At 38.4% G+C, this 15636-nt stretch overlaps 1 protein-coding gene across 4 annotated transcripts in view; it reads right to left on the reverse strand.

Moving 5' to 3' along the window:
- SETD3 (SET domain containing 3, actin histidine methyltransferase) overlaps positions 1-15636 on the reverse strand; it is a 65588-nt gene that overhangs the window by 18566 nt on the left and 31386 nt on the right. For all 4 annotated transcript variants that reach the window (XR_004357503.1, XR_004357504.1, XM_032690195.1 and 1 more), the window contains 3 exons: positions 15391-15539; positions 14276-14348; positions 13496-13752 (listed from right to left, as the gene is read on the reverse strand). Coding sequence is in view for 2 of the 4 variants with exons in the window: in XM_032690195.1 (XP_032546086.1) it covers positions 13496-13752; positions 14276-14348; positions 15391-15539 (479 nt within the window). In the remaining 2 variants the exon portion in view is untranslated. The remainder of the gene's footprint in view (positions 1-13495; positions 13753-14275; positions 14349-15390; positions 15540-15636) is intronic.

Here is a 15636-nt window from a genome sequence, read left to right on the forward strand (position 1 = left end):
AAAAAAAAAAAAAGGGAATAAAAAAAAATGCTTTTTTCCCCTTCAGTGTTCCAAGCCTTCTTTGAGACATTTGGAGGATATCTCAAAATAACCAGAAATATTAAAAAGTAACAGTGATTGCTGCCAGATTGTCTGCAGCCACTGTGGAAAGAGACAGACTGTTATTCTAGTCACCTAAAACATTATCAGACTAGAAGCCAGTTACTCAGTATGGCAATCAGAGAGGAGGGGGAGGGGGCGGGAGAAAAGGAAAAAAAAAAATAAAAGGACACTTCCAAACATTTTTTTCTCTTTCTGTGAAGCAGCAATATCCAGGGGTTCATGTCTCATGTTTAATGTCTCTCAAGTAAGCAACACACCCCATGCGCCATAGGGGCCTCTGGGCCAATAATTTCCCCATCACATTTTTGGATGGACATCACAAGATAATTATTCTCAAGTCCCACAAACTAGATGCTCGGGGATTCCTCCACTTTTGAGAGGACTCGTTTTCATTTGGATGGCATGAAGGCTGCAGTGGAGAAAGGGGGTGTGCCTTTCTGGCTGAGAAGCCACATAACCTTCACTTCTGCTGTCCAGCCTAAGGGCATCAGACCCCTGTAAAAGAGTGGCCAGACTATGAGAGGCAGTAACTCCCTCCCCTATTCAATCATAAAATGCTAAAGCTCATTTATCAGAGTTCCTAATCCTGATGGGCAATTTCCATTAAAATTAGCTTAATATTTGCTTCTTTACCAAGTGATGCAAAGTACAAGTCCTATTACTGTAACACACAATAAAATGTCTCAGTAGAAGGAAAATTTAAATTTTATATAGTGTTATGTGTTCTTGTCTACACTACTAGATGCCTTGAAAAGAGCTAATGTATTTTGATGTGAAGTCATATTGACCAGTATATTCCTTTGTGCTATTAACCCTTGTATAATCCAAGTAAAAAAAAATTAACTGAATCACTAGATGTGATCAAAGTCAGGGGTTTTTTTTAAAAGGGTACCACCTTTTAGCTGAGATAAAATGACCATTGGAGTCACCTACTACTCCACTCTAACACCTAGTTAAAAAAAAAATAAAATAAAATAAAAAAATCCTTGCTTCGTTTGGTTTCCTGAGCTTATAGACACAGAGATGCCTGGATTTCTGCAAAGAATATTTCAAGTACTCAAAAGTCCAAGGCAAAGTTGTGGGCAATCACTGCATCAGTATTACTAAATCAAATTTCAGTATTTTCAAAAACCTCTTGTATCCCATTGAAGTGGAGACAGCTCCATTTCTATCTCAGAAAAGTATCATAACAAGTGTTGAGATTATACTGAGGCCATCACTGCACTCCCCTCACAGCCCCCAAAACACTATGGGTGCTTGAAACAGTTAAAGCCCAAACCAGTCTAAGCTTCCACCTTGTTAACTTTCATTCCTTTGAACATAAACCCCAAGGGTTAGTTGCTTTTGACCAAACAATTTTTTCCTCCTCTTCTTTGCGCATTCTCCCCTTTTCAATGTACTCATTAACATGGGGAGATTTCGTTATGAGCCTTGGTGGATGCTACTTGATGGTTTCAGGCCAATGTGTAGGTGTACAAAAACACAAACACACACACACTTTCAGGGCCAGAAGCAGGAAGATCTGTCAGCATTTGCTGGTTACTGTCCCTTTCCCAGCTCTGGAAATCCTTTGAAGCAGCAGCCTTGAAGAGAAACTCCTCTCTGTGGAGCTGCTGAGGCTTTAACTGCCCTAAAGCTAAGTAAAATAAAGAATTCAGAATGGAGGATCCTAGCAATCTACAGGGAAACAAGAATTCACTTTTTCCATTGGACATACGCTGCCTAACCTAATGAGGGAAGTCAGTTCACTGTACAGGACAGGAGACAAAGCCAAAGATTATTTCACTTGGTAATAACAGTTTATAAGTACAGAGGCATGCTCTGGAATTTTCGAACAGCCCAATTTTCATGAAACACTAAGAATAACATCCACAAACTTGTGCTGTTACATGACTTTTCTAAGGGAAGAGAGATGACTCTACTTTGCAAAACCTAATAGAATGAATCTTAAAATAAAAAAGGTACCACAGGATTGAAACTTATTAAATCTAAATAACATTCTTGCTTATTCTTTATGTCAGCAATTTTTATTTACTTTATGCCAATATACACAAGAAAGCACTGTTCCAGACTGTTAGGGGATTCATGCAGCGGAAGCAAAGTGGAATGACTCCTTCTGGTGCAATGGAATTTAACTGCACAGTCCCTTTTTCCGTACCTTCTACCTGCAAAAATTGTTCTTAGTTAATGAAACAGCAGTGGTATAACAGACACTCAAACCATAACTACTAACTCAAGGGTCTGAAGGACTGACAACCCACTTCACATGCAAAGTGGACGTTACCATTTGGTTGACAGAGTACACAGAACCAATTCTGAATTGACTGCAATTGAGTGCCCTGCCCACAATCCCGTGGCATCTCCTTTATTAAACAGGCAAGACAGCAAGTGGAGTTCTCAACATCCACTTCTTGATCACTCCATTTACAGAATACTTCTTTAACATACATAATTCTGAAATACTAGTCTTTCCTAAAATATAGATAGAGTATTTAAATTAGTGACCGAGTTTTCTTGTCCTTTCACAAAACCACTTAGAGCCTCATTAAGGGCTGAAGTGGGAGAAGCCAGGTTGAGACTGGACATGTTTTGCAGCGAGACATTCTCCACTCCCTCCCATGCCTATTCATGTAACAGAAAGGCACACTAGGTCCATTATCTCCTGTGGTAAATCTCCTTATGAAATATGAGTTTATTGCTCATTTTGAGCCTTAGATTGATAGGTTCAGTCTGCAGTGCTTCATGCACACAGGTACCATTAGATGGCTACAGTAAATAGCTTCTTCGCAAGGGTCTATGTCTCTGCATACCACAACATATCATTTACTCTTTAGACTGTCCCTGAGGTGTAAGGTTTACCTTGAGCATTTTTCATTTCAGGAAACATTTTACCTTGTTAATTTCAGGAGCTGGACTTTGATGATCCTTGTGGATCCCTTCCAACTCAGAATATTCTATGATTCTGTTTAGTGCAATGCACAAGCACTATGTTCATGCACAAATTCATCCCACAACTCTACTATTAATTGAGCGAATCACAAGCCACAAATAAAATGCTCTGATAGAAAATCTGAAGCGAACTTCTTTGAAAGGACAGGGACAGTATTTTCTATTCATAACCACTTCACAACCAAAGAGTTTCCTAACAAGCACCAATATTGTGCAGTATGGCCAAAGTTTGGTTACCTGTGAATCAACTACTCAAGCCTACAAACAAATAATACCAGGAGCCATTTAGGTGGAAGCTTGGATCATGATCATCCCAGCTGCAAAACTGCTATGGCACATGGGGCATGGTAAGTCCTGGAACCAGATGTACTGGGACTGCAGTGGCACACACATCCAAAACTAAAAACTTGTCATTTCCTTTTCAACTCACATTCAAACCGTAGTACAAGAAAATAAACTTTGGTTTACTTAGCAACATATCAATGTCCTACTGTGTGGAGTATTAGCATTGGGTCTGACTGAAGAGGATAATCCACTTTGTAATTTAGTTAAATTACTAATTTTAACAAAGATAAGTACCCTGTATAATTTTGCAGTGCTTAAAGAATACATCCTTTGAGTATTTCACTCTAAGAAACATCAGCTTGTTATCATATTTTAAATTTATGGAACATTTGTAACTGCTGTTATATCAAGAAAAATATTGAATCTGCGCAATAAGTACAAACTTTATATGAGAAAGTATACTTGTAAGTGGATGATAATCTCCTGATGTCTGCTGAGGCACTCACTTCCACAACAGACACAGACAACATCTCCAGGGATAAACTCAAATGTCCCGGAAAGTGCAACTCAGTTAAAAAAAATAAAAATAAAAGCAACTAACAGAAAATCAAACAAAAAACTGTCCCCACTCTATTGGCTGTAAAAAGAGATGCTTATCTGCATTCTCAAGCAGAAGAATGGTTGAGAACCCCATCTTCAAAACAAATGTCTTAAAAGCCCATAATACTAACAAGAGAACGTATTATTCCTCCCAAATGTGATTTAAACTGTGCAGAAACAAATTTTGTTTTGCACTGGCATATATGCTTTGAAGTACATCTCTGCTTCTCTAGAGGAAAGCAGGCGTTTAGGCGAGTATAACAGAATCCAAACCATCCAGAATATAAAATAAATTAAAACCTACTGATTAGGAGTTCTTAACAATGACTGTACAAAGAAAGATAACATCTATATCCAAAATGAAAGATATGTTTTATCCTGTCTGTCCTCCAACTTAGAAGCATTTTGACTGTAAGAAATAGCAGACTTCAAGTAGGACGTGCCTAGGCCAGCACGGTCCAACTGGCACCCATCGCCTGAATCTGGACCACAGGATGCCTCCATATGGCCTGCCACCTTTTCCTTGGAGGAGATAGGGAACAGCTGTTTGAGGAGCAAACGCTGCCCGAACAGCCAAACACCTCCTCCTGTGTCCGGCTGGCTCAAAGCCCAGAGCTGTCGCCGTGTTCCTGTGGAAGGCAAGGAAGGAACAGGGGAAGGAGGCAGCAACCTCCCACCCACGTAAGGACTTGAGCTCTTCATTTGTCTGAGAGGGACAGACGCAGCCCAGCAAAGCCTGGAGCTGCTTCTGCGATGGAGTGGGGCAGCCACAGGAATGGCCCAGCGAAGCCCCAGGATCTGCTGTTACTGTCATCAGAGCCGGGGGTGGGATATACCAGAAGTGACACGAAAATCAGGAATTTGGCACACGCTTGCAAAGTCTAAACCACCTTACAGTAGATACACTAAGTGGTACAGTACAAGCATACCGTCAATCTTCAGCTTGCTGCCAGCAAAACAGATTAATACAATATTTTGGCCTTCACAGAAGAAAAACACAGAAAAACATAAATATATTCCATTATTAACTGCTTATTGATTTATTATTGATCAAACAGAACAACTGAGGCACTGAAATTCAGACAAAGCAAATTAAATAGCAACACTATTTTACCTTTGTAGCTGCTCACACCATGCAATTTTAAATCTCTCCTTAAGGTGACACGTATAGCAGAGAAGTAAACAAAAGGTAAAGATTTTACAGGGTTTACAACTGTGCCATCTTTCTTCTACCCATTTTTCACAGTGTTGCTGACATCACTTCTGAAAAAAGCTATTTGACTGGCATGCCAATGAGTATAAATCAAGTAGGGGGGAAAACTGAGAATCCTAAAGATCTACCTAGTAGAGAAGCAAAACAATTCTGCTTCCAAATATATTTGCTTTTGACTGCATATTGGTTGAACTCTTTAGAAGCATTAAAATATTCTCTATTATATCAACTTAAAAATAATAAACAACTTCCAAATATTTGAATAAAGTGTTTTAAAAGGCAGGATACTTGTCTGCATTCAACTCAATTATCATTTAGCACACGAAAGTTAAATGGTGGTATCTTCAAGCCAAGTACAGAGAGACACCAGACGTTCTACTTCACGCTGACCTGGAAAATCATATGCTTATTGCAAAAGGATAGATTAAAAACAGCACAGAAAAATAACGTAAGAGCAGCATAAGTCATATTGAAAGCATCATCACAACTTCAAAAACTGGTGTAGAAATTAAGCTAGAGATGTCAATTCTCAGTTAATACAACCAATATTGAAGAGTTTTAAAGATGCTATAATATTATTTTGAAATCTAGAATTTGATGTGTTAAACATCCTAACTAAAATGATATTCCAGTCTCCAACAGCTAATGACTGGATTTTAGAATTTCATTCACGCTAAATCAATTAGTCAAATTTTATATGAATAATAAATCAAATTTAGTATCTGATCAAAAGGGATTACAGCCTCCAGGAAATTAAGTTCTCTGTCCAATACGGCACATAAACAGATCAAAACATCTTTGGATGGATTACTGTAAAGCTTCTATTCACAATGGGACTACAATAACACTTTCACAAACAGTGTCCAGATGTCAATACACGCTAGTCAGAAAACTAGCATGAATGTGTTCCTGTGGAATACTGGATGAAAGAAGACTACAGAAAATCTAAAAACTTCAAACCACTTCTACCAAACAGATTCTATATTAAAAAAAAATATTTTAAAAAAGAGTGTGATTCATGGGGCAGCTTCTGCCTTCTTGAGTAAGAGTAGCTTGACAGAAGGCAAAGAAAGCACTGGCAAGTATTTGCTCATTAACTTTTCAAAGAAGCATAAAACCGAGTCAAAGAAAATTAAACTTACTAGCTAAAATGTTACTTAAATAGGTGACTTTGCTTTCTCCATTTGGTTTAATTATAAAATTCTTACTGATCTTTCTTCTATTGGGGAGCCCAGTGCAGGACACAGCACTCTGGGTGTGGCCTCACCAGAGGTGAGTAGAGAAGGATCACCTCACTCGACCTGCTGCCAACACTCCTAATGCAGCCCAGGATGCCATTGGCCCTTTTTTGCTGCAAGGACATATTGCTGGTTCACGTTCAACTTGTCCCCAAACATACTAATGGGATTATTTCACTCCAAGTTCAGGACTTTGCACTTCTTGCTGAACTTCATCAACTGGCAGCCAATTTCTCCAGCCTGTCAAAGTCCTACTGGATAGCACCTTCCCAAGGACTGAGGTGAGGCTGACAGGCTTGTTGCCTAGGTCCTTCTTCTACCCCAAGGACAGGAGTGGCATTTGCTTTCTTCCAGTCCTCAGGAAATTCTCCCAGTCATCATGATCACTCAAAGATCATCGAGAGTCATAGAGTTTGTGCTGGAAAGGACCTTTAAGCGTCACCTCGTCCAATCCCAACTGTGATGAGCAGGGACATCTTTAACTAGATCAGGTTGCTCACAGCCCCATCCAACCTCACCTTGAATGTTTCCACTAATGGGCATCTACAACCTCTCTGAGCAACCTGTGCCAGTGTTTCACCGTCTCTTCCTTAGCTGTAGTCTAAATCAACCCTTTCTTAGTTTAAAATTATTACCCCTTGTGTTCTTGCAAACAAGCCCTGCTAAAAAGTTTGTCCCCATCTTTCTTATAAGCCCCATTTAAGTACTGAAAGGCTGCACTAAGGTCTCCTTGCAGCCTTCTCCAGGATGAACATTGCCAGCTCTCTCAGCATTGCCTCACAGGAGGGGCGCTCCAGCCCCCTGATCATTTCTGTAGCTGTCCTCTGGACCTGCTCCAAAAGCTGCATGTCCTTCCTGTGCTGGGGACCCCAGAGCTGGGTGTACAATACTCCAGTTGGGGTTTCACCAGAGCAGAAGGGTTGAATCACCTCCTTCAACCTGTTGCCCGCTCTGCTTTTGATGCAGCCCAGGGTACAATTGGGTCTCTGAGCTGCAAGCACACGTTGCTTGGTCACGTTGAGCTTCTCACCCACCAGCACCCCCAAGTCCATCTCTGCAGGGCTGCTCTCAATCCCTTTAACCCACAGCCATATTGACAGCATGGCTTGCCCTGACACAGGTGCATCACCTTGCATTTTGCCCTGTTGAACTTCATGAGGTTCCCATGGGCCGACTTCTCAAGCTTGTCCAGGACCTCTAAATGGCATCCTGACCCTTGGGCATGTGAGTCACCTCAAAATAACCCTCAGCACTTGTCAGTGCATCCCATCAGGGCCCATGGACTTGTATATGCCTGTATATGCTTAAATATTCCCTGACCTGATCCTCTTCCACCAAGGGTACATCATCCTTGTTCCAGCCTTTTTTCCTGGTGAACGGTACCTGGGATTCCTGAAGGCTAGTCATACTAGTAAAGACTGAGGCAAAGGAAGGCATTTGGTACCTCAGCTTTTTCCATGTTCTGCATCACCAGGTCCCCTGTGCCATCCAGCAACAGGTCTACATCTCCCCTAGTCTTCCTTTTGTCACCTATGTACATATAGAAGCCCTCTTGGTTGCCTTTGACATCCCTTGCCAGATTCAATCACTGCTGGGCTTTCGCTTTCCTAACCACATCCCTGGATGACTGGACAATGTCTCCATATTGTTTCCAGGTTACCTGTCCCTGCTTTCACCCTCTCCATGTTTCCTTTTAGTGTCTGAGTTTTTGCCAGGAGCTCCATGTTCATCTATACAGGTTTCCTGGCATTTTGGCCTGACTTCCTGCTTTTTGGGATGGAATGCTCTTGACCTTAAGGAGGTGATCTATCCATATTAACTACATTTTCTTTCTTGAGTGCTTCTTCCCTCCAAAGCCTTAACCCACAGAACTCTTCCAAGCAGATTCATGAAGTGGCCAATACTGCTCTCCTGAAGTCCAGCATTGTGACCTTGCTTTTTGGTCTGCTCCCTCCTCTCAGGATCCTGAAATCTACCACCTCATGGTCACTACAGCCAAGGCTGTCTTCAGCCTTCACATCCCTGACAAACCCTTCCTTGTTTGTAAGTATGAGGTCAATGAATGGAAGTAGCACTTCTCCTCTACTGGCTCTTCTATTGCTTGGACAAGGAAGCTGTCATCAATGCTCTTCACACACCTCCTGGATTGTTTATGCCCTGTTGTGCTGTTCCTTTAACAAATACCAGAGTGGTTGAAGTGCCCTGCAAACATGAGGCTATTTTTAGCTGTGTGTAGAAGGCCTCATCCCCTCCTTCCTTCCTCCTGATCAGGCAGCTTATAGCAGATGTCCACTACGATGTCACCCATATTGGTTCGGGTTTGGATGTCTGTTTGTTTTCTTTATGGACAGATAGCTTGCTGGTGCTCTTCAGAAAAAGCTGCAGTCCCTCAGTGGACCAAAGACTACACACTGAAAACACTCTCTAAATCAATCCCAGACTGCCATCCTGGACAGTCCTGCAAAACTGATCTTTTTTCCAGCACATGAGAGGCAGCTACATGTAGATACCACTTACACATAGAGTGCCACTGAATGCATATACTGGCTGCCATGGCAAAAGCTATGGCTACCTAATGGGCTCTGCTGGTTTCAGACTTATCACTTCAAAGATTTAAAAAGTCAACTAAAATTATCATAAAATTGCCTTTTATTTAGGCAGGTAATAACAGTTTTTACTAGAGCTGGGGAAAAGATACAACGCTGCTTCAGACCTATTGTGTTCAAACTATAAATAGTTTGGGGCCTTCCACCTTCTCTAAGTGCACTCTTTGTCTTCATGTCTTGTTTTAACCTACAAAAGCCCCTCTGAAGCAGGGGCACACAGATACACTGGAAAATCAAACATGAAGACCACTGTATAGTCTTTCAAAAGAGGTTCAAACTTGATTGTGTTTTCTTTAGGAATATAATTTCACTGTGAATGTCTGTAAACTATATGGCTCCCTCTTGTGCCTATTATACTACATTTCAGTGTACAAAAATTTTAACATTAAGACATAAATATCTGGGCTTTGTTCACCCTTCAGCAGGCATGCAATGCCCATAAATGTTAATGGAAGTCACACACATACCTTCCTTTCTCTTCCCCTGAGAAGAGAAAACCCTGCAGCTTACAGAATTTCTCTTTGGAACAAACTACAAAAACATCTTGCAAACTACAGGTCTGCAGCAATGAAAGCAGTCTTTTGACCATTCCCTGTATTTTGATAGCAATGCAGAGGCCAAATGCACCTTTAAAGTACATCTGTAAGAAGTTTTAACTATTTTTTAGTTATCGAATTACATATGTTTAGAGAGGTGTCAGTGTGGTTTATAGAGCCTGGCTAACATGCTCAAGGGTTTATTTTTGTCTGCTTAACATCCCACCTGTTTCTGCTTATCAAACCAGACAACAGTTTAGCTTGCAACAGCTGTGAAATTCATAAATCTGCCCATTCTTCATGTGTACTCAGACTAAGCACTTGGAGAAAGTTAGAACTGCAGCAGTCACCCTTATGGAGAAGTTAAGGAAACAAAACAGCACTTCTCAAATAAAGTTTAAAACTGCACACCTATCAGAAGCCAAATTATTTTAATAACAGTCTATCAATCCTATTTGAAAAGAAAATGAAGCATTCGAAAAAATGATTTGTTAACTCTTTTATTCCCCAAGCCATCAGAAACAGTTTTTAGACTAAAAATGCTGCAATTAAAATATTTTGCCAGCGCAAAATAGTCCCTTTCTGAGTATCTTCAAATATCAACAAAACAACTTTTATTTTAAGATGCTGCTAGTATTACTTTCTGCAGTAGAACAACTATCAATAAAGTAAATATAGTTTTAAGATTTTTGTATTACAAAAAATGTATTTATACACTTAAAAAAAATTAGTCTGCATATTGAAAGCAGTATCAAAATCCTGGTCACACAGGACAGCTTTCATTAAAAGACTTACACTAAAGCAGTAGTAGTACTGAATGAAATGATGGTAAACAACCAAATCTAACATTCACTTACATAAAGCTTACAGAGTACACTGCTTTTAATAGATAAGTTGGTTTGCTTTGCTTTTTTCATTTATATGACAAATTTTTCTCTTGCTACTTCTTCCCTTTTCCATATGCTCATGAATTACACTTAGCACCAGTATTTTGTGGGTCAACTTTGTTCACGAAATGATATGAGTGCATGCAAGCTGATACTAAAATTAATGTTAGCTTTTCTGAATAATGAAAAACGGCACTTTGTTTTTAGGGAAGAAAGAGGCTTTTATTTTTTCTCTATTAACTTTTTTTCCCACCATTTCATAAATTACGAGCTCTTATTTTTGTTAGCAAAAATGGAGAGCAAAAATTTTTAAAACTTATGGAAAAATTTTCACCAAAATCATTAATAATAGGTACCCAGGATGTACAATTGGCACTCCTGAAACCAGCTGAATTTATATAACTTTCTAATGGGGTATTTACTGAATACTAGTAAAGAAACACTCAGCTGAAATGTGGTTACTTGGCAGTGCTGAAGCAAGGCACCAAACAACCAGAACACACTTAAAATTGACCTAATATTTATTACATCTCCTTCTCAAAAGAAAAATAAATAAAGCAGATGATTCCTACTTGATCTACCTTCATGCTCACATTCAATGTGAAACAACACAAAACAAGCAATAAAAGCATTTTTCAGGAGAATAAGAAAAAAAAAATCTGATCTAGTTTTCTGACCACGTCTGACCAGAATCTGCATTTTAACAGTTCATACAAAAGGCAACAGTATACTAAATACTTTTGTAAGTATACTAATGTAAAGCTCAAAGAGAAGATAACCATTTATTTGAACATTATTTCCACAAAAGCTTCCCACTGCTGCAGATCAAACCTAACTAAATCAGTCTCAACAATATCAGTCTGAGAAGTCTTCCTCATGAGCTCCCATATCAACTTCTATAGAATTGCAAATTTAAACCAGAAAATATAACAGTGCACAGTATTAAAGGCTTGTTACCATGTACAGCACATCCCCATCACTGGGGTTCTAAAGACATTCTGCCCCTGAAGTCATCTAATGTACATTATTCTCTTTGTTCAAACTGTCCCTTTTCTTAAGAGTCAACAGTAGACTTTGATGTGGAATATAAATTATTTTTTAGTGAGATGTTACTTTGACCACATTAGCTTAAATGCTATATAAACAATCCTTCGTTAACTTCAGGGGACAATAAGAGAAATAGCATGCATTTGCTATCCTTTTAACAGATTATGTGCCACAGGAAACTTTCAAACAAAAATGTTTTGTCAAACATTTAAGATGCTTTTCACATAATAGATATTTCATGCTTCAACTGATGTCACATTACTGCATTTTATTTACTTTCTTCAGCTGTGTTTGCATCACTTTGATATCAGTCTTTATATATTCATCAGTCACTGAGAAGAGGTTCTGAAATACTGTACACAAAGCAGTCAAAATCAAGGATTTTATTCCACATCTCATTTATCTGTAAAACTGTATTTCAGTTTTTTTAATTAATGTTGTGGTCACATAACCTCTCACACACAGGACTAGTCAATGAAAATAATGGAACTAGTAATAGTGATAGTTCAGCCACCTGATTAATATTGCAAGAGCAAGAATAGCAGTTGGAAGAATTGGATCATGTTCCACAATATTCTGCTAATAACTCATTAAAAACAGAAGACCTTTTTATAGGTAAAAAGATGTTCTAAAGACACAAAATTTAAAGGCTCTGTTTGCTCAAGCAGTACACTTTGACAGACAAAGTGAAAGGCTGGAAGGTGAAGTGTGGACTGGCAGCCTAGGATAGCACATGGCAGGAAAAGAGAGTGGTTGAACTATCATTTCCTGAATTGTGATACCTGGAAGAAAGAATTCTGTTCCCTTCCGACAGCAAAGACATTGTTTCTACTCCACTTCTTGTGCATCCGACTTGGCTTTCACCCGGTTTTTTTCAACTACTTCAGTTTTCAAAATGTATCCCTCCGTTCCTTACACTCAGCAAACCGACACTGTGTTTGAAACATACTCAGTTCTTGAAACACCAAACAGCTGCATAAAATAGTTTAACCTTTGTTGAATTAAAACAGTCAACAGAAAAGCTTTGGAGCTCTGGTAACACTGAAGGAGAATAGAATTGCCTATGTCTTCTCGCCTCTCCTATGGCCAAAGAAAATATCTCTAGATCACACTGTTGGGTAAATTCAGCACATAGAATCATAAGCTTTTTATACAGATTGTGCTACAAAAAGCTTTGGATGTTTGGCCATTGAGTACTCCCTTGAGAACAACATTTTACCATTCACTTACAACATCAATTATGCCTAGATATCAGTCAAGAGTAACACAGTTCTATCTTAGAGACTCAATTTAAATCATTACTTCAGAACACAATGAAAAGTTCACCCATCCCAGATGGGTTTATCTTTGTATTTGAAAGCAGTCAAAATAATTATGCTAAATAGAACAGAAAAAAACAGTTAATCCACGGTCACTGGAAATACAACATATGCAATGGTTTTATTCTGTCAATTAACAATTATAATTTTATTTTGTTAAGTGCAAACTATATTTTTTTCAAAGAATCACAGAGGCATAGGTTGTAGATCTCTGCAGGTCACGTAGCAAAACTTCCCACAGGCAAACTTCTGGAAACCAGCTAACAGTAGCAAGATGAAAGCAATGACTGGATCATCCCTTATCTCCTTTTCCCCAGAACAAACAAATCCAGCTCCCTCAGTCTCCCATATGGATAAAGGGCTGAAGCAAGTAACATCTTAACAGTCCTCCTCTGATCTCATTCCAGTTTGTCAACATATCTTTTGTGCTGGTGGGCCCAAAATTGTACAGTATTCTAGGTGAAGCCTCACCCAGTTTCAAACAAAGAGTTGTAATCACTCCTCTCAACCAACTAAATACATTCTTATATACTCATTAGCCTATTGAACTGCAAAATTTTAACAGCAGTTCAAAAAAACAGCGGAAAATTGCTTTAATGATTCAGACTTTTAAGAGCAACACTCTTGTGCTATTATTTAGTATCACTGTTTTCACATCTTCCTCAATAAGGATCATGAGAACAATATGTATATATTACATTTAAGATGCTTACCTGAATAACTTTGTAGAAATAGGCATACTGCCGAGCTGTATTTTTATATTGGCTAAAAACATCATGTATGGCCTGAGTAGATTGAAGATGCTGTACTTCATCTTCTTCAAAGTAGAGAGGAGTATCATATTCACTGGGGAGTGTCTGAATGTAGGGCAGCCAGAAAGAGTTGGGGTTGGCTCTCTCACAAAGGAGATGGAATGCCAACGTTATATTGCCCATGGCTTGAAGAATTCGATCTTGAGAATACAGAGATCCTGAATTAACCAAAAAAGGTGAGGCACTAAATTAACTGTCCATGGAAAATATAACCTTAGATTTACCTTAAATTAACATGATGAAATAACATGTAAGAATTTAACAAAAAAAAAAAAACAAAAAATTTTTCAGGTTTCTAAAATTTTTAGCTGCCTACACTGTATTGTGCTGCAAGTTTTTTAATACAGCAAATGCCTTGTGCACACACATGATGGAAGACATAAAGAAACTAGAACAATACTCTCAGTATCTCAGAACATTTTATCTCCAAGAGTTATACAAGCTACATTGTAGGTGTTCAAAATAACACACACTTGTGGAAGATATTTAGTGCACTCAGCCAAAAACAATCTGGGAAATTTAAATTCCACTGACACTTCAAGCTTCTAGGTATTCCAAACCTGATGGCTGGCATGACAAGCAAGTCCTGTAATAAAGAAGATCAGCTAAAAAAAGAAAGTCTCCTGTTGAATGATCCCACAGATATTAATTTCTTGCTTAAGAACTTCCTGAAGCTCTTACCTAAGACTGAATTTTTAGCTGACTCAACCGTCATCAACAGTTTTCTAGGAACCCACAGAAACAACTCTTCAGCCTACAGAAAGGAAAAACACAGAGGGTCAGTTAGCATTTATATGATATGCCAAGTCTCTCAAATGTACATTGACTTTAAATTACAAGTTGTATTCTCTTTTTTTAATAAAAATTATTCTGAATCAAAAATCTTCTCTTCCACCTCAAATTAAACAAACAAGGTATGTTTCATATTGTGCTAACCAAATGTTCTAATCTGCATTACACAAACCTTTGAAGACAGACACATAAGATTACAAAATAAAGTGCTTCAGTTTGGAACTGCTAACATGTAGGTTACCCACACTACTTTAAAGTTATCAGACACATTATATTACTAATAATTATGTGGTCGAACATTTTTTCACAGTCGAGTTTTTTCACATTGGCCATTCTTTTTCTAGAAGAACTGCTCAGGATTTGTAGGAGCTTATTAACTGTGAGCTACTAAAGCCCTAAAATGAATATACTATGCTCATTTTCTAATATTCTTACTATAACAGCTGATTGGTCTTCAAAGCTGTAACATCTGCAAAATGGGAACGGAAAGAAAATCTTAAATGCTTACTTTTTAACAGTTAGGTAACTGTGTGTGTCTATATTCCTCACCTGATAAAAAGACATTCCTTACAATTATTGTAATTTTGGGGGTTTTTTTCATTTTCACTAGAAAATAGGTATTGCAAATACCTTTTTCTGAGGCAAAAAGACCACTTCTTTAAAAGAAGGGACATGAAAGAAGAGACTAAATAGTTAGAAAACATGGAAGAAAGGGATACATAAACAAGGTAGAGTACTCTGGTGATTAGGTAAAGAGTATAGACAACACAGAGGAAGAAAAAGGAAGACTGATTGAAAATTCACAATACTATCAGTAGTTATAAAAAATAATACTCAATTTTATAAATAATTTAGTTTCTCAAGAAAGCAGAGTTGAGAACATTTCAGAACAGCAGTTTCGCAAGCAGCAAAAAGGGGGAGGGGAAGGTGGTGAACATTTCAGAGCTCTGCAGATATATTCCAAACACGATTTTCTAATCTAAGTCAAATGTTCACACACTCACCTTTATCTCTCTTGTTGCTTTCAAACCAAATCCCTCTTCTTCAAAGTTAGCTATTTCAAAACCCTCTGTGGATGCTCCATTTTCAGTTGCCCACTTTATCAATTGAGGGAAGTAGTCATCTCTTTTTCCATCAAAGACAATAGACAAACCTATATACACAGTTTATTAAAAAACAAATGCAGAAATAAGAGGATCTAGAAAGATAAAGAACTTCAATATAAATGCCCATGGAAAAAGTTATCTGCT

This window comes from Chiroxiphia lanceolata, chromosome 6, assembly GCF_009829145.1.
Source record: "Chiroxiphia lanceolata isolate bChiLan1 chromosome 6, bChiLan1.pri, whole genome shotgun sequence".
NCBI classification, from domain to species: Eukaryota; Metazoa; Chordata; class Aves; order Passeriformes; family Pipridae; genus Chiroxiphia; species Chiroxiphia lanceolata.